The 25,980-nt window shown below is 34.8% G+C and overlaps 1 protein-coding gene across 2 annotated transcripts in view; it reads left to right on the top strand.

Moving 5' to 3' along the window:
• The window catches only part of Kcnj3 (potassium inwardly rectifying channel subfamily J member 3), a 169,403-nt gene extending 143,945 nt beyond the window's left edge, over positions 1-25,458 (top strand). For both annotated transcript variants that reach the window (XM_045146679.1, XM_004651849.3), the window contains exon 3: positions 22,089-25,458. In XM_045146679.1, the coding sequence (XP_045002614.1) occupies positions 22,089-22,675 (587 nt within the window). In that variant the 3' untranslated portion in view covers positions 22,676-25,458. The remainder of the gene's footprint in view (positions 1-22,088) is intronic.
• The last annotated feature ends 522 nt before the right edge of the window (positions 25,459-25,980 follow it).

Here is a 25,980-nt window from a genome sequence, read left to right as displayed (position 1 = left end):
CTTTTCCTTTCTCTCTGTCTTTCCATAGCTATTTGTTTGGCCACTGTCTTTCAGTACAGCTTTCAACCTTACCTGAACAGATATATTTTCTACAGAATAGCTCAAATGATCTCTGCAAAACTCTATCAGACTGTTGCCATCTTTGATAAAATACATCAGTTACCCCCTACTTAGTAGACTAGGAGCTTTTTGTAAAGTCATAAATTTAATTTTTCTCTTATATACAAAATCAACTCCTCCTTATCTGATAGATATTTTCTGTGTTCCAAAGAAATGGAAAAGTCTAATCTTTTACTCTAGAAGTAGTTTTGTATAAGACCATTTTAGTTTTTGAAAGTAAGTAGTAATGTTTTAATAACAATAGTAATAAGACCCAATATCTGTCTAATACCTCTTGAAAGAGAAGAACTGAAGCTGTGAAGGGGAGTTTTTACAACATAATGAATTGTACCATGGTTCTTATTGCTAACAGCCCTGCTTTATGGGTTAGATCATGGTAGAACAGCATGAGCCCACATAAGGAACAGTTTGCAGTGGGACATTGGTATGGATGAGCTGTGCAATTAAGGTGAAATAAGTTAAGGCATGCAATGGTGTCTATTAAGAACAAAAATTAAATAAAAAATACCACCAAGATATTTACAAAGTTTTCTCATAGCATATGCAGTTCTCATCAGTGAGGCTTATTTTGATTAGATTATAGCATGTATAGAAGCTTCACAAAATTACTATATTCTCCTTAAGCCAAAAAGAATATAAAATTATAGAATTTGAAATTATGATTATGAAAGACTTGTGCTAGGGGAATCCCTGAAGCTTGTAAAATATATATATATATATATGATTATATTTTCTGTTTCTTTTGAAAAATACTTTTGCTGATTGGGATGTTTCCATATAACGATTCTAGCATATTTTCACAACATAGACTTGGATCCCTTACAGCAGTACTTCATAGTAAGCTGTTCATCTTTAGTGCTTGAAAGCTTACATACTGCATCAAAGATGTGGGTAGACCAACTAAATTTTAAAAAATATATATTACTTTAGGGATGCAGCAGGTTAAAAGATAATACTCTGAATAACTGAGAATTTTCAACATCAGAGGAAAAGGAAAACTTACAGGACTAATTGTAGATGAAATTCACTTGTAAGTAGGTATAATATTGCTTAATATAGTATGAAGGATGATTCCATTAAACAAACTAAAAGATAACAAAATAAGGTGTGATTATGTGACTTGTTACTTCATCTTTAAAAGTAACTTACAAGTTTATTAAATGTTGTAGGCAGCATTACATTGCCAAAATGAACATCCAAACCAGGCACAGTTAGAGGAGGAAAGGTCTTATTTCAAGCTTACAGATGCAGGGGAAGTTCTATGGATGGCAAAAGAAGCTGCTTCCATATATCCAAGCAGCCAGCAAAAGCCAATATCAGCAAACAATGCCAACAAGCAGGACTCTCATAGCTCAGACCTCTCTGCATACCTTTGGGCTGGAATTCAGATCTCCCTCCAGTGACACTTTAGGGCTAGGCCCCAGGATCTATCCCCAGTGATACCTCCTCCAGCCAGGCAGCTGGTGATCCAAGTTAAAAGTTTAATTTTAGGGCTGGAGAGATGGCTTAGCGGTTAAGCACTTGCCTGTGAAGCCTAAGGACCCCGGTTCGAGGCTCGGTTCCCCAGGATCCATGTTAGCCAGATGCACAAGGGGGCACACGCGTCTGGAGTTCGTTTGCAGAGGCTGGAAGCCCTGGCGCGCCCATTCCCTCTCTCTCCCTCTATCTGTCTTTCTCTCTCTGTCTGTCGCTCTCAAATAAATAAATAAATAATTTTTTTTTAAAAAGTTTAATTTTAACACCTGAGTCAGTGGGGTACATTCAAACTATCACACCAAAGTAAATGTTTCAATCTTTATTCTTAATGAATTTTATTTATTATTTATTTATATGCATGAGAGAGGAGGAGGCAGAGAGAGGAAGAGAGAGAGAGTCAAGAGAGACAGGTGAGAGAAAGGGTACACTATCACCTCCAGCTACAACAAATGAACTCCACACACATGTGCCACCTTGTGCATCTGTCTTATGTGGGTACTAGGGAATCAAACCTTGGTCCTTAGACTTAGCAGGCAAGCACCTTAACTGCTAAGTCATATCTCCAGCCCCTTAGTAAATTTTAGTTTTTCAACTCAAAACCAAATTTTTAATATGTGTGACTGTGATATTCTGATTAATGTACATGTTGTATAGCATTTACATAAGATAACCGTATTTCTTTTCTTTAACATTTATCACTTCCTCAGGGTAACATTATTTAAAATCCTTTCTCCTAGTTTTTTTTTTTGCCATATGTATGTATATATGTGTGTGTGTGTGTGTATGTGTATAAATATATATATATATATATATATATATATATATATATATATATTTACTCAGTGAATACAGTCATGTTGGTACACTTGTTAGCTCCTTCCCTGTCCTTCCCCCTACCCCGAACCCTCCTTGTTGAGGTGTATGGGTCATGCATTGTGGGGTTAGCCCTCAGTTATGGGTAGAAGGAAATGTCTCTGTGTATCATGGCCCAATGTTTGGCTCTGACATTCTTTCTGCCCCCCTCTTCCACTAATTTCCTTGAGTCATGTTGGGTTCATCTTAGGTCTGATTCAGTGATGAGGTCATGGGAACCTCTGTGTCTCTGGATATCTGACTTAGTAGGAGTTGATTGTTCTGTTTCAATCTCCTTAACCCTTGTGCTTGTACCAGGTTCAGCAAGAAAACAGCACCCTTGCTTGATTATCAGTTGTTCTTAGTTTCAGCTGGGGACCTTTTGTGTATCTGAAAAAGAGAAACATATTCTCTGATGGAGAGTAAATTTAGCACCAGATAAATGTGATAGCCATTATTTTTTAATAAAGAATTTAATAGATATAGGCCCTCTTGTAGCCCAGAATTAGTGGTAGCTTGATAATGGATAGCAGTCTCATTTTTGGATCTGGTTCTGACTTGGTTCCCAGCTCCAGCTATGGGTTCCATTCCACTGAGCAGATCAGGTAGTCAAATCAAGAGCAGTTGGTTTCCCATCATGGCTGTTTGCCACTATTGCACTTGTGTGAGCATCATGACAGGTTTTTTGCTGCTAAGTAGGTTAGGCCATGAGTTGCTTGGGCAGATATTGGTCATTGTCCCCCAGTCACCCATGTAGCACTTTCTGGCACCAGACACGCTGACTGAATGGGGACTGACTCTCTTCTGGCTTGTCACTCCATGTTACGTGTCAATTACATATGGTGTCTTCAGCAGTAGGGTCTGACCACTTACCTTTGGTGGGTCCTCAAGTACTCTGACACAAGTCTGTCTTCTTTTGGGAAACCTTGTAGATATCTCTAATCAACAGCTCATTGTGGATGACAGCCACATGCTGGTACTGGGAGTTACAGGTCAGTGCCCACAAAGAGACGGACGAAAAATAATATAATAATATAAAATATAAATATAATAATATAATATTATAAAAGTAATATAAAACAGTTAGAGAGAAGAAGGAGAGAGCAAGAGTGAGAGAGAGAGAGAGAGAGAGAGAGAGAAGCAGTAGAAGATTAAGGTCAAGCTTCAGCGTACCCTCTCCAATACCTTGTGACTCAGGTGTTCCTTCTAAGGGCTGTGTGAAAGTTCAACCATTTGGTCTACCTTTTACGATGTAGAATTTTATGGTACCATTGCCATTTGGGTCCAGATTAGTGTCCCCCACCCCCTCCCTTTCTCTGTCCTCCCTACCCACCCTATTTTCTGGTCCTCACATTGCTTGCTGGATATGTCTGCATCTTGGATAGATTCAGGTTAGGTGCTGTAGATGAGTGAGAATGTGTGGCGATTATCTTTCTGTGATTGGGTAAGTTCACTGAGAATGATCTATTCCAGGTTTAACCATTTTTCTTCAATTTTCACTGTGTCGTTTTTTTCTTACTGCTATGTAGAATTCCATCATGTAGATATACCACATCTTACGTATTCATTCGTCTAGCTTTGGACATCTGGGTTGATTCCAGCTCTTAACTATTATGAATTGAGCTGCTGTAACATGGTTGAACAAATCTCTCTCGACTGAGGCTTGGAGATTTTAGGATACATGCCTAGTAAGGGAATAACTGGGTCTGTTGGTAACTCAATAGTCAGCTTTTTTAGGAGTCTCCATATTGCTTTCCAAAGTGGTTGTACCACCTTACATTCTGACCAACAATGGATGAGGGTTCCTGCTTCTCCACATACTCACCAACATTGTTTTCATTTGATTTTTTTTTTTTTTAATGTTTGGTATCCTTAATGGGATACCAAATATTTTTAATGTTTGGTATCCTTAATGGGATACAAATTCTACCTTAAGGTTGAATCTCATAGTTATTATAATTTGTATTTCCTTGATGATTAGGGATGATGAGCATTTTCTTAAGTGTGTGTTTGCCATTTGTATTTCTTCTTCTGAGAACTGAACTGCCTGTCCAGTTCTTTGCCCCATTTTGTGAGTACATTGTTGACTTTTTATTGTTTAGGTTTTTGAGTTCTTTGTAGATTCTAGAGATTAAGTCTCTGTCAGTTGGATATTCAACAAATATTTTCTCCCATTCTGTGGGTCTATTGGCTTTGCTTATTGTATGTTTGTCTGTGAAGAAACTTCAGCTTCATGTGATCCCATTGCTGGAGTGATTGATTAAGATCCCTTGCTATTGGGATTTTGTTCAGGAAGTCTTTTTCCATTCCTATATCATGGAAAGTTCCTCCTATATTTTCTTCCAGTAGTAGCCAAGTTTCTGGTCTTATCTTGAGGTCTTTGATGCATTTGGACTTGAGTGTTGTGCATGGTGAGATGTGTGGATCAAGTTTCAGTTTCTGCCATATGGTTATTCAGTTTGTCCAGCACCATTTGTTGAAGATGCTGTCTTTTGTCCAGCCTGTATTGTTAGGGCCTTTGTCAAACATCAAGTAGCTATAGTTGCTTGACACAAAGTCTGGATCTTCAATGGTATTCCATTGGTTTATACTCCTGTTTTTATGCCAGTATCATACAGTTTTTATTACTATGGCTTTGTAATATAGCTTTAGATCAGGTATGATGATGCTTCCAGAGGTATTCCTTTTGCTGAGGATATCCTTGGATATCCGAGGCCTTCTGCCTTTCCTAGTTTTACAAAAACATATGGTATGTGTTTATTTGCAATAAAATCCTTTGAATAATGGTTACAGTGAGTAACAGCAATTCAAGTAATCCATTCATGGGTCAAAGGATTCAAAATTGTAAAGTTAGCATTTGATGATAGGGCTTAATGAATAAAGTACTTGCTGCACAAGTGTTATATACCCGAGTTCAGATGCCCAGGGCCCCCATCAAAAGGTGGATATTGTCAATTTGTCATTCCAGCAAGCCTGGATCAAGAAAGGAGGCAAATAAGTGAATTCCACAGAAGTACACAGGCCAGCCAGCCTCACAAATGCAGTGGGAAACAAGTGTAGACCCTGCCTACAACAATGGAAGGCAAAGACCAACAACCAAAGATACCCTCTGACCTCCATTTGTGTGTCATGGCATGTGTACACCCATGCTCACATACATTACCACACACATGCACACATACATCACAATAAATACTTAAATTATTAGAAAACACATTTGGTGATGTATTTTGTTGCAATACATATTTGAACCATTCATAGCATGGTATTGAAGTCCACCTTTGTAGCATAGTGAAATGGTTGAAATGTAGAATGTGATATTAGACATGGGAGCTCTGCAGCCTGGTACGGAAGTAACAAGACTTTATATTTACAAACTATGAGGCCTTGAGTAAACCATTTAACTTCTCTTAGTAACAGGGCTTGGGAAATGCTTTTTAAAAATATTTTTATAGAGAAGTTTTTGGTTCATGGCAAAATTTAAAAAGTACAGAGAGCTACTCTTCCCTGTATTCCTAGCCTATCTTTTTTCACTATCTATACTTAGCCTTAGTTCAGTATCTCCATCACAACTAATGAACTGGCTGTGGCACATTCATATTGACCCAAGTCCATGTTTCATATCACAGCTTACATTTTGTGTTGAATACTCAGAATTTTGACAAGTGTATGTCATGTGTCTACTACCATTGTGGATTAATTTAATTGACCTAAAAATTCTGGTATTCCATTATTCTTTCCTCCATCCCCATAACCCTTGTTAATTATTGCTCTTTGCTTCCAGAGTTTCATTATTTAGAATGTGATTTAGTTATAATAGAATAATATCAGCTGGAGAGATAGCTTAGTGGTTAAGTGCTTGCCTGTGAAGCCTAAGTACCTCAGTTTGAGGCTCAATTCCCCAGGACCCACACAAACCAGATGCACAAGTTGGCACATGCATCTGGAGGTCATTTCCAGTGCCTAGAGACCATGGCATGCCCATTCTGTCTAACTGCCTCTATCTCTTTCTGTCACTCTAAACAAATAAAATAAACAAAATTTCCTTGAAAAGAATTCTTTCAACTAGTAGCATGCAAAAGACTTAGCTTTTTTGTGGCTTTTTAATAACCTTTAGTAGTAATATTATGTTGTATGGATGTACCTCAGGTTACTTAACAATGCTACTCATTGAAGAATGTCTTGCCATTTTCAAGTTTTGACAATTATTAATAGAACTGACCTAAACATTCCTATGCAAAGCTTTAAGTGGACCTGAATTTCCATTTATTTCTGTAAATACCAGGGTGCTTAATATAGTAAGGTCATGTGCAGTTTTATGAGAAACTTTAGAACTCTTCTTCAGAGTGGCTGTGCCTTTTGGTGTTCTCCCATGCAACAAATGAGACTTTCTGGTTCTCTAGTGGCATTTGTAGTATTAATTTTTTGAGCTTTAGCCATTCTACTTGGAGTAATGTAGTATCTTGCTGCTTTAAGTTTCAGAGTGGAGATCTGAAGACAAGGCCAGATAGATTAAATAATCTCTCTCTCCCTTCATTGATTTTGCTATGAAAATTTGAAATATTGATTAGCCTTTGAATATTAGACAATTTTTCATCTTATCACATGGATAATACCATTCATAAATGCCACAGCATTTTGCAATATATATATATATATATATATATATATATATATATATATATATATATATATATTAAAATTTCCCATAAAAGGTCACCAGGCCATTTGAGAATTTTGCCTCTAGATTCAGGATCTCTACATTAATGGAATGCTTGTAGACAGATCATTTTTCACTTTAAAACATGAAAGAAAGTCTAGGTTGCTTTAGGAATTCAGTTATATTTTAGCATGCATTTTTGGAGTTTGATTATCATTTCCTTTCTGAAAATGTAAATTTTAAGGAAGTCAGTGTATTTCATATCTACTATACTCTTTGTGTTAACATTTTTTGTATTTTAACTTATTTGAGAAAGAGAAAAAAGAGACAGGTAGAAAAAGAAAGACAGACAGATAGATAGACAGACAGACAGACAGAGAGGCAGAGAAAGAAAGAATGGGTGTGCCAGGGCCTCCAGACACTGCAAAGGAACTCCAGATGCGTGCGCTACCTGGCTTATGTGGGACCTGAGGAAGTGAACCTGTTTCCTTTGGCTTTTCAGGCAAGCACTTAAACCACTAAGCCATCTCCCTAGCCAACCATTTCTATATCTTTGGTGTCTTAAAGCAATGTTTTTTTTTTTTCATGTAATTGAGATAAATTACAATATCTAGGGAGTTGAGAAATCATTTAGTTTGAAAAAACTTTGAATAATTTGATGCTAAATCCCTGCTTTTGTCAAGGCAGAAAATTAAATTTCTTCATAAGACTCGAATATACGTGTTAAACTTGATCATTTCCTTTAAAGTATGTGTTAGAATCACATGCACTTGTGATTGTTACTGTGATGTGGCATTTTCACATTCAAAGTAAAAGTCTCTCAGAAAGAATTCTCAAAAAAATTATAGGGAATTTATTTTTAACTTACCACCTAAAAATAATATAACAGCAAAATCAGAATAGAAATTGTCTGACCTTTTATTGCAAAGCATAGAACCAGAACAACTGCTGAATTGCAAATATTTGTTCAGGCTCTGTTCTAATCCTGCAAGCAAACAAAATGGAGTTGAATTCCTGCCAAACAAGATATTAACAAATAGCTCTAGTTTGTGACTGAAAAGATGCAGCTATCTATATAAAAATTAAAACCTATGAACAAGGAAATGATTCAAGTTTTAAACTGTCAGATAAGAATAGATGTACTGTACTTTATCAGGTGATCAATTCTAATTATCTAAGTTAGAGAATTTTCCTGCTATATATTGAATACAAGCCCATTGTCCAAGTATATAAATAATTTCTTATCAGTTTAGTAGTTATTGGCTTTTCCAAGTAAATCAAACCTCTGTATTAACCATCTTTTAAAATTATATAAATGTATGTATGTGTGTGTCTGATTTTATCTAAATATCAGGAAAAAAATAACTGTTTATCATCTAATGTGTTGTATAAGCAAGTATTATTCATAATCAACATAGTATTAGTGTATAATTAATTTTTATATCCTACCGCTTTCCTCCACTAATCATTCACATGTATATGGCTTCTTCATATGTATGTGTGTGTATATATTAATATATATATATTATATATATATTAATATAATATAATATTAATATGTATATATAATATATAATATATAATATAATATATATTAATATAATATATATATAATATATATAATATATATATTATATTTTATACACACACACACTCACAAATTATACTCCTTTATCCCCTTGCCTCCTTGCTTCTGCTCCCATACCATAGGGGCCCTTTTCCATGAGGTTATGGCATTCACTGTGGGGTCCTGAAGGCCTCAGTCAGATCCTATGGAGTAGCAGGGTTAATATGTCTCAAGGAATTCTTACACGCTTCATGGCTCTTACAATTTTTCTGCCCCCTTTTTCTCAATGTTCCCTGAGCCATGACAGGCCTGTTGGCAGTCTGATTTAGTGTTGAGTTCTCTTTAGCCTCTGGATTTTCACTTTGATTGGTTTTGATTGAATAAAGTGTGTGTCATCATCACCCTGGAGCTGGTTGTAAGGCTAGCAGTAAGTTCAGTATTCATGTCACCAATTCCACTGCAATTTCTTCTGGTCACTGACATATGTGGTAGAGGTGGCATGTCTGGTGGTGGGCAGTTGGCTATCTTCTTGTCTTATTGATGAACCTTGGTTATCTTCCATTTTCTCTGCCACCTATAAAACAAAGCAGATTTTCCAACAAAAAATGAGAACAGCTTCAGTTAAAGGGGATATACAGTTATTAGAAAGATTTTTTTTTTTTTCACAAGCCTACTCTTGTTCTCCAGAGAGCAGTGAAAGCTTCTTTCTGAAGTCTGAGTCTTCTGACTGCATGATTCTGACATTGTTTCCTGGTCCCTATGTGAGATCTGTCCAACTGAGCAGGCCTCATGTCCAATCAAAGAACTTGTAGTTATGCAAATAGGCTATGTGCCACTATTTCACAAGTGTATACTTTTCGTCAGGCTGGTTGAACTGGTAGTCTGCAGCATCCCCTGCTTACTCATGCTGTAATGCTTGTTGTCCTCCAGCAGTTCCCGTAGGGCTCTCCAGAACTATGAGGGCTAGCCAGGTGTGTGTTAGTTTCCATTTTGGTTCCAACATGGAGTTTTGATGGCCTGTGGCCATAGCCTGTGGTGTCTTTAGCAACAGGGTCTTACCTTTTAGCTCTGGCAGGTGTTTTGTCAATGGCCTACATTGTTTTGGGGACCTCATGGGTATCCATGGCCAGAAGCTTACATTGTGGTACAACCTAATTCTAGGCCTGAGATTTACTGGCCAGAGTTTATGGTTTTTAAAGTTAAGCTTTTACTACAATCTGTTCTGACTGTCGCCCCCCCCCCCACCGTCCCTTTATTCATGGTTATATCTTGTAGAATACTAGTCAGAATGAGGGTTTCTATGGAACTGATTCATGTTGTCTTATCATTTGTGTAATTCCATCCCCACTATCCCTACACCCTTCTACTCCAGGTCCCTTCTACCACTGTACTCTGCCCCTCCCCTAACATGTCAGCTAACTCTTCCTTTCTTCCCTCCATATTTCTTCTCTCTCCTGATCTCATTCTATTTTTATGACCATTTTCCTGAGTTTACTGCTATTTGCACTTAACTCCAATTGAACCTTGATCCTGTTTAGGACCTGCAGATGAGTACAATTACATGCAGCATTTGTCTTCCTGTTCCTGTGAAACTTCACTTAGAATGATTTTTCTTTTTTTTCTTTTTTTTGGTTTATTTTTATTTATTTATTTGAGAGTGACAGACAGAGAAAGAGGCAGAGAGAAAGAGAAAGAATGGGTGCACCAGGACTTCCAGCCACTGCAGACAAATTCCAGATGCGTGTGTCCCCTTGTGCATCTGGCTTACGTGGGTCCTGGGGAATCGAGCCTTGAACCAGGGTCCTTAGGCTTCACAGGCAAGTGCTTAACCAGTAAGCCATCTCTCCAGCCCAGAATGATTTTTCTAACTCCATCCATTCATCATTTCATGGATACCTGGGCTGATTCTGGTTCCTAGCTTTTTTTAATAGAGCAAAACCAAACATGGTTGAGCAAGAGTATCTGTTATAGAGATTTAGGGTATATTCCCAGGAGTGCTGTAGTTGGATCAAATGGTAGATCTATTTTCATCTTTTCCAGGAGTCTCCCTACTGATTTCCACAGTGATTTTACAAATTTGCTCTCCCATCAACCATAAGTAAGTAGTCTTCTTTCCCCAGAGCCTCACCAGCATTTGTTGTAATTTTTATTTTTTGATGAATGCCATCCTGACTGGAGTAACACAGAATATCAGAATTGTTTTGATTTGCATTTCTCTGGTTACTAAAACTGTTGAACATCGCGTAAGTATATAATGACCACTTGTATATCTTCCTTTGAGAATTCTCTGTTCAAATATCTATGCAATTTTTGTATTCATTTCTACATTATTTATGCATTGCTTATATAAAACAGTTATCCTGTTAAATCAAAGAAGATGGCTTGGGTCCGATGCCCCAATAACTGTATAAAGTCAGGTGCGCAAAGCAGTGCATGTCCCTAGAGTTTATCTGCATGGCAAGAAGCCCGGGCCCATTATACTCACTCTCTTTCTTTCTGCCTCTTTGCCTTTATCTTTCTCAAATAAATAAATAAAATTGTTTATAAAAATGATAGGAGAAACTTCTATGCCATTTTTTGATTGTGTTGTTTGATGTTTTTATTGTTGAGATTTTTGTAAATTGTAGATATTAGACCTTTCTTGGAAGTGTAGCTGGTAAAGATTTTCTCCAATTATGTGAGCTATCTATTTACTCTGCTGCTGGTTTGTTTCCCTATATAGTAGTTTTTGTTTGTTTGTTTGTTTGTTTGTTTTTATCTTAATGAAGTCTCAGAGTTTGAGTGTTGATCTAATTTTCTGTGCTACTAAGCTTTTAGCCAAGAAGTCTTTCTCTATACCTATATCATGAAGTGTTCTCCCTGTTTTGATTTCTTCTAGTTGTTTTAATCCATTTATAGTTGACTTTTGTGCAGGATGAGAGAAGTCAGTCTAATTTCAGTCTTCTACAGGTGGTTATCCAATTTCTCTAGCACCATTTGTTGAAGGTTCTCTTTTCTCCAGTATGTAGTTTTAGGTCCCTTTGTCAATGATCAGGTTGATATTTGCTTGGATTTATACATAGGGTTTCCATTCTATTCCATTGATCTGGGTGTTTGTTTTGTGCCAGTTCCATGCTGCTTTAGGTACTATGGCTTTGTAGTATATTTTAAAATCAAGTATGGTAATACCTGTAGATGTATTTCTGTGGTTGAGGATATTGTGGCTATCCAAGGCCTTCTATTTTTCCATATAGATTTGAGACACAATTTATATATCCATGATAAACATCCCTGGGATTGTAATTTGAATTGCATTAAATCTGTATAATGCTTTGATAGGATAGCCATTTTCACTAGGTTAATTCTTCCAATCCATGAACATGGGAGGTCTTTCCACTTTCTCATGACCTCCTCAATTTCTTTCTTCAGTGTTTTTATAGGTTGATCTTCATAGCTATAGTTCCATGTAACCAAGCCCCTGGAAGAATGCCTGGGAGAAAGCAGCTGTTTAATAAATTTAAACTTGGATATGTGCATAGTTAGGTTTCACTAATTTATTTTATGTGAGATTCATATCTCAAGACATGACACTGTTAAGCAAAGTTGTAGGAATATCTTTAAAAATGAGGATTAATGTTTCTTCTAATTACTGTAGTTTTAAAAAAAATTTGGTTTATTTTTATTTATTTATTTGAGAGTGACAGACAGAGAAAGAGGCAGAGAGAGAGAGAAAGAGAGAATGGGCATGCCAGGGATTCCAGCCACTGCAGACGAATTCCAGATGCGTGTACCCCCTTGTGCATCTGGCTAACGTGGGTCCTGGGGAATCGAGCCTCGAACCAGGGTCTTTCGGCTACACAGGCAAGCGCTTAACCGCTAAGCCATCTCTCCAGCCCTAATTAATGTAGTTTTTATGTAACCTTTTGGAAAACTTCACCTGTGTGTTATTGCTTTTGGTAGTATTTCAAAGGCTTTTACTTCATTTTTCAATTTTTCCCTTTTTTTCATCAGAAATATAATTCATTTGCAATTTCTAAAGATAAAAAATTTATTCTTTGTGGAAAATAATCTTTTATTCTATTCTTCCAGTCTCATACTGTGGGGCATTCTCTAACAGCAACATTATTACTTTATACAATGCAATTTTACACAATGCAAATGTTTTGGAAACTAAATTATTTCTTGTTAGAAAATAAAAACATGCATGGATTTAGGTAGCTGTTATTTTGATTATAAAATAGGTCATGAAAAGAATCTCTCTTTTCCTTTCTTTTAAAATATTTTATTTATGTATTTGAGAGAGAGGGTGTCATAGAGAAAACAGGAACACAAGGGACCCGGCCACTGTCAAAAAATTCCAGATGCATGCACCACCTTGGGCATCTGGGTTACATGGGCTACTGGGGAATCACCTTGTGGGTCCTTAGGCTTCACAGGCAAGTGCCTTAACTGCTAAGCTGTCTCTCCAGCCCAAGAACCATTTTAATAGGTACTATGAAGAGAGAGCCAAAACAGGTAGGCTAATAGTGGAGAATTTCTGCTGTGAAATTTAGTGAATGAAGATTAGTTGAAAATAAATTTGGAAAATTTTGTAGTGCTTCCCTAGGAAATGCAAATGAATTGCCGGAGGCAATGCCTTCTAAAGAGTGTAGGTATCGATGGTATTGACTATACTGTAGAAGAAACAGTGGCTGTTCTAGTGTTTGCAGTTTTCAGGGCATGAGGTTGACTCAGTTCCTACTGTGTATGTGCTTCTTCAGTCTCCACATTACTGTGGGCACAATGCACTAAAACCACTGTAGATTAACAAGGGGGAAATTATTTCATTTGTTTAGAGCAGATTCTGGGAAGTGATCTAATTACTAAACAGTTCATGAAACATATAAAGTTGACCTCTCAATTAATGGGAACTGAAATAATATTAATATTGGGATAATTTCCAGTAATCCAACATTTATTATTTACTAGCTAATAGTAGGCCTATCAATAGATTATTACAGTTATTCATACAATAATGTTATGAATTAGATATTATTTTCCTTTTCTATCACCCATATTTTATAGCAGTTAAAGTTCAGATGATTGTTATAAAATATCATGTTTTATGAATAGTGAATTTTTCCTATTGGAAAAATATCAGGGCTGGAGGTTAAGGCATTTGCCTGCAAAGCCAAAGGACCCAGGTTCGATTCCCTAGGACCAACATTAGCCAGATGCAGAAGGGGGCACATGCTTCTGGAGTTTGTTTGCAGTGGTTGGAGGCCCTGGCATGCCCACTCATTCTCTCTCTCTCTCTCTTATTCCCCTCTTTCTCTGTCAAATAAATAAAAATAAAATAAAAATATATTGAGTATACATCCCCTGACTTTGTTCTTCCTTTTACTATTACCTTACATACTTTGATGATTCCAGCATGGATTCTCTGGATGTTATATGCCTAGCATTAACCACTAGCATCTGTACTTACATTTTATTCTGAAAACATAGAAATTTAAGATGTTGATCATTGTTAAAAATCTATTTTTGAACTGTGCGTGGTGGTGCATGCCTTTAATCCGAGCAGTGCCTGCCTTTAATCCCAGCACTTGGGAGGCAAAGGTAGGAGGATCACCGTGAGTTTGAGGCTACCCTCAGACTATATAGTGAATTCCAGGTTGGCTTGGGCTAGAGCGAGACCCTACCTCAATAAGCCAAACCAAAAAAGGAAAAAAAAAAAAATCTGCTTTTACTTTTGTTTTAGTAACATAGAAATATAAAGCGTATTGGAAATATCTGTAGCTGAGTGGTTTTTATTTTTTTTTTTGAATCTTTATTTCCTAGTAAATCTAATTATGTTTGTTCCTTTACTAAAAAAAAAAAAAGTGTCTACAATTCTTTGGGCTTACTTGAGCAATAGTGGTGAACTGATATCTGAGAGCACATTGTAAGACCATATGCTTGTAAATAAGATAATATTGGACTAAATGCATGCCTAAAACTACAACTTCTCATTAAAACTCTGTTTGGGAGAAAAACATTGAACTTTAAATGGCTTTTGTCTCTTTGAAAACTTCAGTTTCTCTAATCAATCTATGTATTCTTAGTGGCTTTACAGCCAATACTCCAGAAAAGCCAGCTGCCAATAACCACAGTGTTATTGAATGATTGAACACATAGTGTTATATGAACAAGATCTAATACATCACCATCTTCACAAAGTTTATGGTTTGAATTTGGTTCAGCTCATAGGAATACAGTAGAGAGCATGAAGAGAATGCCTAGTAAGCTCTCAGATATTACATCTCAGGGGATGGGGAAATTTTGGAATCACCTTAGGAAACAATAGCAGAATTTAATCAGTAATCTTCAGAGCAATATGTAGGGTGGACTAGAAAATTTTTCTGTAATATACATTCTACTCTTCACACTTAGCTTTTAGCTGATTCTATTATAAAATGACTTCCAGTTTGAAGAAAAATAAAGATAAATTTAAAGATTAAAGTTAACATATCTTTTGATTAAAACTTTCCTCTCTATGTGTGCGTGTGTGTGTGTGTGTGTGTGTGAAGCTTGTAGCCTTATAGGCTGTATTCAGGTACTCTTGTGAAGGAAATGACCAAGGCTTGCACCAGAAATTTATATATACTTCTTGAGTCTATTTTTACCTCCCAATATCCGTGGTTAATCAGAAGGGTGAGCCCCAATTTACAGACAATATAAAGCAGAAGGGCTGGGAGGATGTCTCAGTAGGTAAAGCATTTGCTGTGCAAATGTAAAACACCTGAATTCAGATCTTGAGAACACACATAAAGCCCGAGGCAGTAGTGAGCATCTGTAGTCCCAGACCCCTATGACGAGAAGAGAAGTGGAGACATTAGAGTCCTAGAAGCTGGTGGCTCTCCAGCCTGATGTATGCAGGAGGGAAGAATAAGAGGCTCTGGCTGGAACAAGGAGAATGATGAAGATTAACAGTTGGGATTTTTCTCTGATCCTCCCACTTCTACACCATGGTGTATGTGTGCATGCACTCACACACATGCACACACACACACACACACACACACTCATACACATGAACAAAAAGGTAATAAAAACAATTTTGCAGCTTTTTAAAGTTACACATTACAAACAGTTGACTATAATACCATGTTTGGTGTTAGATGAATCTGGCATTAAAACCCACAATTTAATCTCTATGCAAGTGGCTTCTAGGGCTGACATGACCTGTTTCCTTTACACATTAGAATATCTGTTGTGACTGTATAATCACAGTTCACAAAATTGAAGACACACCTCAAGGCTTGGTTACTCCAAGAGGAGAACATTGTACAATTTATCTAATCCATAAACTATAACCTCTACCTACACATACACACATATGCATATATTATAAAAGAATATTAACTTCTAATATTTTTTAACCAGATCCCAGTACACTATCACTAAGAACCCTATGAGGTAGGAAAGTTATTAAGTTTAGCTTATAAACATAAGGGGCCAATGTGCATTTTGTATTTTATTCTGCTACTGGAATTTTCCAAGGTCCAAGATTCTTCATGAACTGTGGCAGTAAAAGCATCTCATTTACAGTGTTTTTATGACAATATAAGGAAATAATGTGGCACAATATGGCTTGTATTTGATCAACCATTAATGATTATCTATTTTAATCAATAGCCCGAGGAGTGTAAGCCAACAACTTATATTGTTACTAGTTAAAGGTAATCTATTTGTTATTTTAATTATTAAAATTCATTGATATTTTTGTTTTTAATATTGTATATATACTATAAAAGCTAAAATACACATAATATTTAATATTTATTTAGCCATTTCTGAACATATTGTAAATAGTTGTGAGACTACTCTCATAGTCATAGAGCATAAATGCCATTAATGTTATTATTTTGATTTTTAGAGAATAGTAGAGCTGAAGTTCCAAGGGAAATAAAAGGCACTTTTTAAGTTTCCTTGCTAAGAGAATGAATGGGGATGTGGGCACAGGATTTTGGGGCACAAAAGCAATGATTCCAAAGCAACGTGGTGTTTTTCTTCAAAGAAATTATCATTTTCTTTATATTTTATTTCTGTCTTTATTGGGTCAAATTGGATTTTCTTGGACAGAAAATTACAAATTTCATACTTTTGTGCTCATAAGTTGACATGGTAATTTAAATGTTCATTGAATATACTCCTAATGGTTAACCTCTGTATTATTCTTTTGTGTACTACATAGTACAATTGGTGGAGAGATGGTGTGTCCTAGTGACCCAGGATTAGTTCCATAAGCCCAAATTCTAGCTTCACCCCTCTCTTAATCTCACTATTTTTAAACTGTTTGTGGCTTAGTTTTCCTTCTAGAAAATGGAAAGGGGTAACAGCTACTTCCTGAAAGTATTATGAGGATTAGAGCCATGTAAAAAATTCTTGGAGTACTTGACACATAGTTCTCTATGCACAAGTACATGCTTAACTGAAATAAATTTGCTGTTTAGCATTAGAAGAATATTAAATTAAAAATAAAAATCATATCTCTGTTCCTTCCCATTAAAAAAAAAAAACACATGACAATTGCTGAACCCCAGTGGCTATCTTGAGGTGTTTCCTACAGAATAATCAGGAGCCACAGAAAAGAACTAAAAAAATATTAAATGAAAGGGAAAATGAGATAAAATGTTGTAAAATTTAATTTTAAACAGAGTTTTGATCATTAGTGCACTTAAAATGCTATGACATCTGTCATGAACACAGGCATGCAGATGTTTTCTCACCTGTACATACTGCTAGTGAGAAGCAAGTATGTGGTATCCACTGGAAAAGAAGGTGGGGTTCTTATTCTACTCTATGAAATTATTTCTTCTCACAGCACACTGGCATATGTGAGGCAACAACTTTATGTAATTGAAGGGTGTGCAAGTCTGGCTGCCAATTTCACCACCCAGCTAAGAAAGTTAGCTCGAGTTCTCTCGGTCTTCCTTATCTTTGATAAATAGAGGCAGCATGGCCTTCTCTCATAACTCTATTGTGTTTGAAAGTAGAAGCCAGCCACGGAAATCTGTTGGTTTAGGCAGTGCTCAAGAATGACTGCTGTTCTCATCCTTCCATGGGAGTCATTTACATTTCCTATTCTTCCTGAAATTTTGTAATAGGAATGATGTAAGTCGGATATTTTAACGCATTGGCAATTTGATCCATATTGATGATACACAAAATGAAATTTAAACATTAAGTGGATATAAATATTTTGTCAGCTTTAAGCATTCAAATATTTTTGAAACGGAGGAAAAGTACATCATGTGTATTCCCCTCTTTTAGGGTTTCTCAACATTTTCTTCCTACATATTCCTCATGGCAGGAGAGAATATACAGTTTTATTTTAAGGCTTTCAATAGTGTATTCAAATCCATTATAACATCATTCAATGATACAAAAACAATCTCCAGCATACTAACCTTTGTTTGCTATTCTTGTATCATTGTCAAATTTATATTAGATGTAAGTTTTCAAGTGTCTGGCTTTCCCAATCAATGAACACAATAGTTTTTAAATATGATTTCACATCAGGTTCTTATTAACTTGAAATTAATATATGAATAATAATGCCAAAGCTTTAGATTTGGATAATAAAAATGTCCATGGCTTCTTCTTCTTTTTTTTTTTTTTCCTTTTTTCTTGTTTTGGCTTTTTGATGCTGGGTCTCACTCTAGCCCAGGCTGAATTGGAGTTCCCTATGTAGTCTCAGACTGGCCTTGCCTTCATAGCAATCCTCCTACCTCTGCCTCCTGAGTGCTGGGACTAAAGGTGCGTGCCATCACATTGGGCTAAAAATCTATGACTTCTAATCTTTCATATCTTTCATTTAGACAATGAGCTAAAATATAATTGAGAATGTTTATTTTGCAAAATCTATCTGAAAGTGGTATTCAAAAAATAAAATCATATTTAAATTGAGAATTTTTAAAGAAGATATAATTGTATTCTCTAAGAATGTGCATGTATATAGCATCCTTCATTCTAGAATGTTTTATTTTGTCATTTCTTGTTAGATTCAAATTATTTTTAAATAAACCATTCTTAGATTCATGACTAAAAATACCACCAACTTAAAGTAAATGCAGGTGAACACCGTTGTTCAAAGGGTACTATTTGACTGCACCTCTTCTTTGGCAAGATGACTGTTTGCATGTTTTAACCAGATTCCAGACTGGAACAAATGTGGTGAAAATCAACACGAGCTTGTCTCTGTGGAAACTGGCAGAGCAGCAGATGCTGCTACTGGAAATAGCTGGGACTTCTGCATCTTCAGAGGAAAAACATTTTGGAAAAAAAAAAAAAAGATTTGTTCCATGCATTGATTCTTAGATTTAAAAGAATAAATTTTATTGTCTAATATCCTTTATTATGTTATCTAATATACTTTATTCCAGCACCACTGAATCTATTTAAAATTGTAGAAGCAATGTAGAATAACCTCTTTATTTTTGACAATTTCTGTATTGCATTCTGCAATTAACACTGCTTTAATTTCATCTCTTCACCATAATTTATTGTTCAGTAGAAGAAGAGTTTGGAACCTTTTCAAGTGAGAATGATAATGGGGTCATTGTTCCATATCCGTAATTAAACAATAAGGCTAACACTAACTCAGCTCTTGCCCATTGTTTCTCTTGACTAAAGATCTTGTGGTACTCCCAGAAGTTAGGCACAATGTTATTGACTATGATAGAACTATAGGACCAAAAATAATTTCTGTATGTTATAACACAGAAAAACAATGGGCAGTCAAGTTCTGTATAGCAGAGGCTTTATTTCAATAATGATGACTATTTTATCTGCATGCCCTCAAGAAAGATGATTTTAGTCCTTACTCATATTCTTAGAAATAAGTGACAAAATCTGAATTTAATACGACACATACCTGCATTTACATTATGCTTTAAAGTTTTTATACAAACTTATGTTGTATGTTGAGCAAGTGCCTCAACTTGAGGTAATTCTGCTGAATTCTTAAGGTTAATTGATGATCCAGTAAGAAGATTTCTAGTTTTTAAAATAAGTTAATTAAAATTTGCTTAAGAAAATACTATAACTTAACTACTTATTACTTAATATCTCAGTGAATAGGAACATGGACTATTTATATTATGTTGTTTTATATATCTTTACCTTTTTTCAAAGTATAAGGATACAAATGTATCAGGAAAGTAATTTTTTTTGTCTTTTCTTGTTAAGTGGGAGTTTACTTTTTTCCTAGGAACTATTTTGTAAGAGTAGATAATTGAAAATGGAAATAATACTTAGTATGTGTCTAAAACCATACAAGTAACCTTTTAGACTAATATAATTATCTTCACATATGAACGTATAGGGAATATAGCTTCCATAATATTAATAGGTATTGTGGTTTACACAATGGAATGCTAATGTAATAATTATTTAGAACTGGGTTCCTAACAGAAATATTAAAGACAACATGGCACAGGGAAGATAGATTATAAATCATGGCATCTTTTTTTCTACAGTTTTATTGCAACATAGAGATAGATTATAACTCATGCTAACATTTTTTCTACAGCTTCCTACATTTAAGCTCAAGAAAGGTACAGACTTAATTTCTTTGAGCACTTACCTTTATTTTTATTTATTTATTTTCAGCACAAGATTTATCTTTATTTAGTCATACTATTTGCTAAGAATCTTAGAAAATATTTCATATGTACTTGATAAGCTACGTTTCTCTAGAAGAAAGTTTAAAAACTATTATTTCCTGCCTGAGAGGGTCTTTGACAGACTCACATAACAAACATAAAAAGACAAGAGATGCACATAAACATTGCCTTTTGTTTTTTCTCTTCCTTTTTCAAGAAGCAAAGTTTTAGGTGATTGTCTCTTCAGACACTTACCTTTAAAATGAATAGACAAATATCTTTTTAACAGGCATATACTGCAGACCAGGAAAGATCATCTAGCCCAGTACTTATCATGAGATAGGGTTTTATTTTCTGAATTATTTTTAATTTTTAGTTTCTTATGAAATATGGCCTGAGATGAAAACTAATGCCCTGGTGAGATACAAAATAATGTTCATATCTCAGGAGTATGGAGGAATTCAATGAATAATGTAATTTTCTTCAATGTAACATTTAAAATGAAACATTTTATCCTCATTCTCTCTAATTATTGTTAGTATGATTATTATTCAGTTCCCAAAGACAGAATACTCCTTTATCCAAACCATTCTGGGCTTTAAAACAATAGAAAAAAGATTTATGCTATGTAAGTAATTGAAATGAAAAAAGGAAGACTAGCATTATTCATTTAGACTGTACTTAATTATTTTGATGGGAAGATTTTTAATTCAGCTGTTATTTTAGATGTTAATAGCCTATAATTGGAGTCCTATAGTAAAGTAGTATGGATATAGTAAGTAGTGGATTTTATTATCCACAGAAAATTATCTTCTGTCTCCTCCAAGACAAACACTATGTGATTCTAATTTGTTCATTTAATTCATCTTAAAAATAATATTTAGAATTTGATTCCTTTTATAGGCTCTCAATCTGAGTGATATTTTGCAGAGTACAAAATTGATTGAATCAAAGTACTGTGAGATAAATTATGTGCAAGGATATAATGTCAAAGTAGTAAAGTTTTATATTATGTTGTTTTATATATCTGCTATCCAGCATATAGTTTCAGAAATTCTCCCAGCAGGAATGGAACTTGACACATCATTTGGGCAAGGTTGCTGACTTTACCACTGAAATTACTAACACTTGATCAGATATTCATTCTGGCTTTTTAGTTCTAAAAGGTAGACCCTTCACAGTGATGTACCATTATCCACCATAGAGATAGCTCCATCATTTATTCCTTGAGTGGATATTTGGGAGAGTTTTCTTTGACCCTGCTTGGAAGGTCTGACTTACTTGTAAATATCTCTTATTTATTAAAGGCCAGCTTTGCCTACTAATGCTATGTGTGATGAATATTCATACATAATTTTATGCTTGCAGAAAGAGACTGGTAATGTATTCCACACTTTACATACAAGTGAGGCAATTCTCTGTTAAGTATCTTAATTTTATACCGAGCTATAGTTTTGGTTGAAAATTATGTTTATTTCATATATAATATTGCTTCCTAAATGATTGTGGTTATTAGATAAGTCAGTTTTCAATCTACTAATACAAACATATTTTTGTAGCTATTCTGTATAGGTTTTTCCCTTTGGTTTATAGTTAATATGCAATAAGTATTTTGAATATGAGCTGCATCAGCACTTGCATTTTTACAAGGAGAAAGTAGATTAGCACAGCCTTTGCATAGAACAAAACCTCCGACTATTGTACTGTTTAGTCTACTCATATGAATTGGTGAACAAACTGAATTTAAATGTCTTTCCATGTGCTTCTTCTATGCATAATTCATCAATGGTTTTCCTTCTGCTTACAGGGATGACTTGTCAAGCCCGAACATCATACACTGAAGATGAAGTTCTTTGGGGTCATCGCTTTTTTCCTGTGATTTCCTTAGAAGAAGGGTTCTTTAAAGTTGATTACTCCCAGTTTCATGCAACATTTGAAGTCCCCACACCACCTTACAGTGTGAAGGAGCAGGAGGAAATGCTTCTTATGTCATCTCCTTTAATAGCACCAGCCATAACTAACAGCAAGGAAAGACACAATTCTGTAGAGTGCTTAGATGGACTAGATGACATCAGCACAAAACTTCCATCAAAGCTGCAGAAAATTACTGGAAGAGAAGACTTTCCCAAAAAACTCTTGAGGATGAGTTCTACGACATCAGAAAAAGCCTACAGTTTAGGTGATTTGCCCATGAAACTACAACGAATAAGTTCGGTTCCTGGTAATTCAGAAGAAAAACTAGTATCTAAAACCGCTAAGATGTTATCTGATCCCATGAGCCAGTCTGTGGCTGATTTGCCACCAAAGCTTCAAAAAATGGCTGGAGGACCAGCCAGGATGGAAGGAAATCTTCCAGCTAAATTAAGAAAAATGAACTCTGATCGCTTCACATAACAAAACACTCTATTAGGCATTATTTAATGTTTTGGTTTAGTATTAGTCAACTATTTGGCTAATGAGATAATCCTCCTTAAGAAATATGAGAGAAGTCTTCATCACCAAGTTTTGTTCTTATGGAGAACACAAAGTTCTGAAGGAAGGACACCATAACAGTCATTAATGGGCATGTATTACCACATCGAGCATGCAATAATGTGCAAATTTTGCATTTAGTTTTATGGCATGATTTATATATGGCATATTTATATTGTATATTCTGGAAAAATATATAAATATATATTTGAAGTGGAGATATTCTCCTCACCATTTCTAATATATGTATTTAAGCCAAACATGAGTGGATAGCATTCAGGGCGATAAAGCTGTATACATACATGCATACATACATACATACACATATACCCACATGCACATATAAATAGTATATATACACATACATACATATGTATCTAATATAAATTGCAATGTTTTGTTCAGAGTTGTAATTCTTGTGCATGTTTACTTTATTAGAGTAGGAAGGTTGCTGGCATTAATTAATACCAAATATTTTAGCCTTAAATAATTTGTCCTTTAAAATCTGATTTAATATTCTCTATTGTTAAGGTAACAGAGGGTTTTCAAATGTATATCATCATGAATGATTCACAGAAGAGTTAGCTATTAATGGCCCTACAGAAATACAATTATTATGTATTTAATTTGTAAGTTTTTGAGAATCCCAGTATATGGAATATATTACAAAACTTACGAATTTTCAAAGTTGTTGGATCTGGGCTAAGTAAAAGCTGACCAATTTTAGTCCAATAATTATATATAATTATATTATAATTTAGACCAATAATTAGTCCTGTCCTAGACTACCTAATATCTGCAAATTCGATTTCAACACAGTCTAGTGAAAATATGAGCTGAACAAATATTAAGTCATTGTAATAAGCCAGTTGCCAAGTTTTATTTGAAAATGTCAAGCCTGTGTGAAGTAACCTAGTAAATGGTCTGGGTTTCAAGGAACCAATTGCAAATATTGCACTCTTTTTCTGGAACTTTTGTCTGCTAAGAAAAATCCAATAATTAATCTTCAAGGAGAAATGGCAGTGCAAAGAAGCAGATGTCAAATGTGTATGCTTAAAATATGTATGTCTAACTGTGTCTCTTTCTTATGCTGTTCTCTTATTTATAGAATTTTTGTTAAAGGATAAACTTTTTCCTCACCCGGGAAACCTACTAGTCCTATCACTCATAATTCAGCATGAGTGTTTAGGCAGACATGATAGAAATTAAGAGTAGGTGAATTGACAATATAGCATACACAGGATTTTTTGTTTGTTTGTTTGTTGTTAAATATAGATTTTTATGATGCCATGGATCCCTGGAATCTCCAAATAATTTTAGCAGTACTACTTTACTAATCTTAGTATTAGACAATTATGATGTATTAGCAAAATAAAACCTTGATGAGCACTACACCTTCAACATAATGATTTAGAATGCAGAGATTTCTGTGAAAATTTGAAAGTGCCCTTTATCAAAAGAAAACAAGTCATAGGAATACCTGTAAAATTTCTTTGAACATTGCAATCTAAGTCTGCTCAAAAGAATTCACTTATAATTAATATGTAAGTCACTGGTTGCTGGCTTGGGCTTGCATCATTTCTTATGTTTTAGCAATCCTGTGATGATTTTATTATTGGCAAATTATTACATCAACAATCTTTCATTGACTATAATAACACCTTCTGGCTACCTCTGTATCAACCAAATTCTGTGTGTGTGTGTGTGTGTGTATGTGTGTGTTTATGTACACACACACACACACACACACACACACACACACATATATATATACATATATATACATACATATATACCAGGAAATGGTTATTGGAAAAATGATCAACTTTTAGCATCCATCCACTGTGAATAGAGCAGTTGCCCTACTCCTTGACCACTAAATGTTCTAATTTGCTAGATGAAATGTATGAGACAGTAGCAGACAGAGACAGGGGTCCAGAGGACATGGTGTATTCTTTAGCAGTGAAAAAAACTGAATAGATCATTTAGTATAACACCTTAAAACCAAAAAAGAGCCATAATGTACTTTGGAGAGTCATTTTGAATTTGGTTTTGGTACCATAAAGACTAACCAAAAGCTGACTCTCTGAATGTATTTATTCATTAACAGAAATTTTGCATGCCTTCTATATACTAGGCATTTCTTAGTTCCTGGTGATTTAGGCATGACTATATTTAGAGAAAACTGCTCAAAATGAACACTGTGTATCAGCAGGATAGTAGGGGGAGTCAAACAAAACACAAATGAGAGAGCATCAGTAGTCATAGTTTCAATTCAAAGAATTAAAACAGGATAACAATGACTCTGTGAGGTAATAATAATTAGGTTAAATAAAGTAACACTTAGGGATTAGGTTAATAGTAGGGCAGATACTTGAATGTTGAGAATTGAGAAAACAATAATGTTGCCAAAATACATCATCTAAGTGAATGGTATTCTTTATATTTTCCACATATATGTGGGGAAAGTATGATTTCTGCATGTACTTGCAGTTTAACCCCTATTTTTAGGTTGGGCACAGAACCCCATCTACCTAGGAAACTGCAGTTTCCACCTGTTGTACCTGTGTAATTATTAGTATCACCCTCTTTCACTCGTATAATGTTCTGGTTTGAATGATATATGGTCAAGTTTTGTTGAAACTAACAAAATTATGAAATCTGATATATTTGGATAAAAATAAAGAATTGCTTTTCTTCTCTTTTTCCTGCTTTTCTTTTTTTCACAGGTCACATTAAGATCATTTCATATAATTTAGCTTCATGGACTTCTTATTTTAGTGGCTTAATGTAACATTTGCTCAGTCTCTATATGACAGGACTCCCAGATTTGAAAAATGTTTCATTTTATTGAATGAATGAATAAAACAGGAAACTGTAAGAGTTCAGATCAAAAGCAGTAAAATCAATTTAAGTAAAGATAATTTTCAGATTACCAAAGTGGGGGCTATTGGGAAAGGAAACATAATTGTTGTGCAGTACAGCTCAACTTAAACACTGAAAACCAGAATGTTTTAAGAGGATTTTCATGGTATAGCTCTTGATATGTTAAATTATATCATTCTATTTATCAAGATATTTTAAATCAATATATGATAATTTTTATAATGTTTATCTTAAATTTAAATAATTATTTTTTTCAACAATATGTGAATATGTTTGTAAATATATACCAAATGAAAACCAAGGATATTTTAATATAATTATTTTCCAAAAAATTCTTCTCA

The sequence above is a fragment of the Jaculus jaculus genome, chromosome 4, assembly GCF_020740685.1.
Source record: "Jaculus jaculus isolate mJacJac1 chromosome 4, mJacJac1.mat.Y.cur, whole genome shotgun sequence".
In the NCBI taxonomy this organism is placed as follows: Eukaryota; Metazoa; Chordata; class Mammalia; order Rodentia; family Dipodidae; genus Jaculus; species Jaculus jaculus.
The sequence above is the reverse complement of the archived record's forward strand: the minus strand, read 5'-3'. Positions and strand labels throughout refer to the sequence as shown.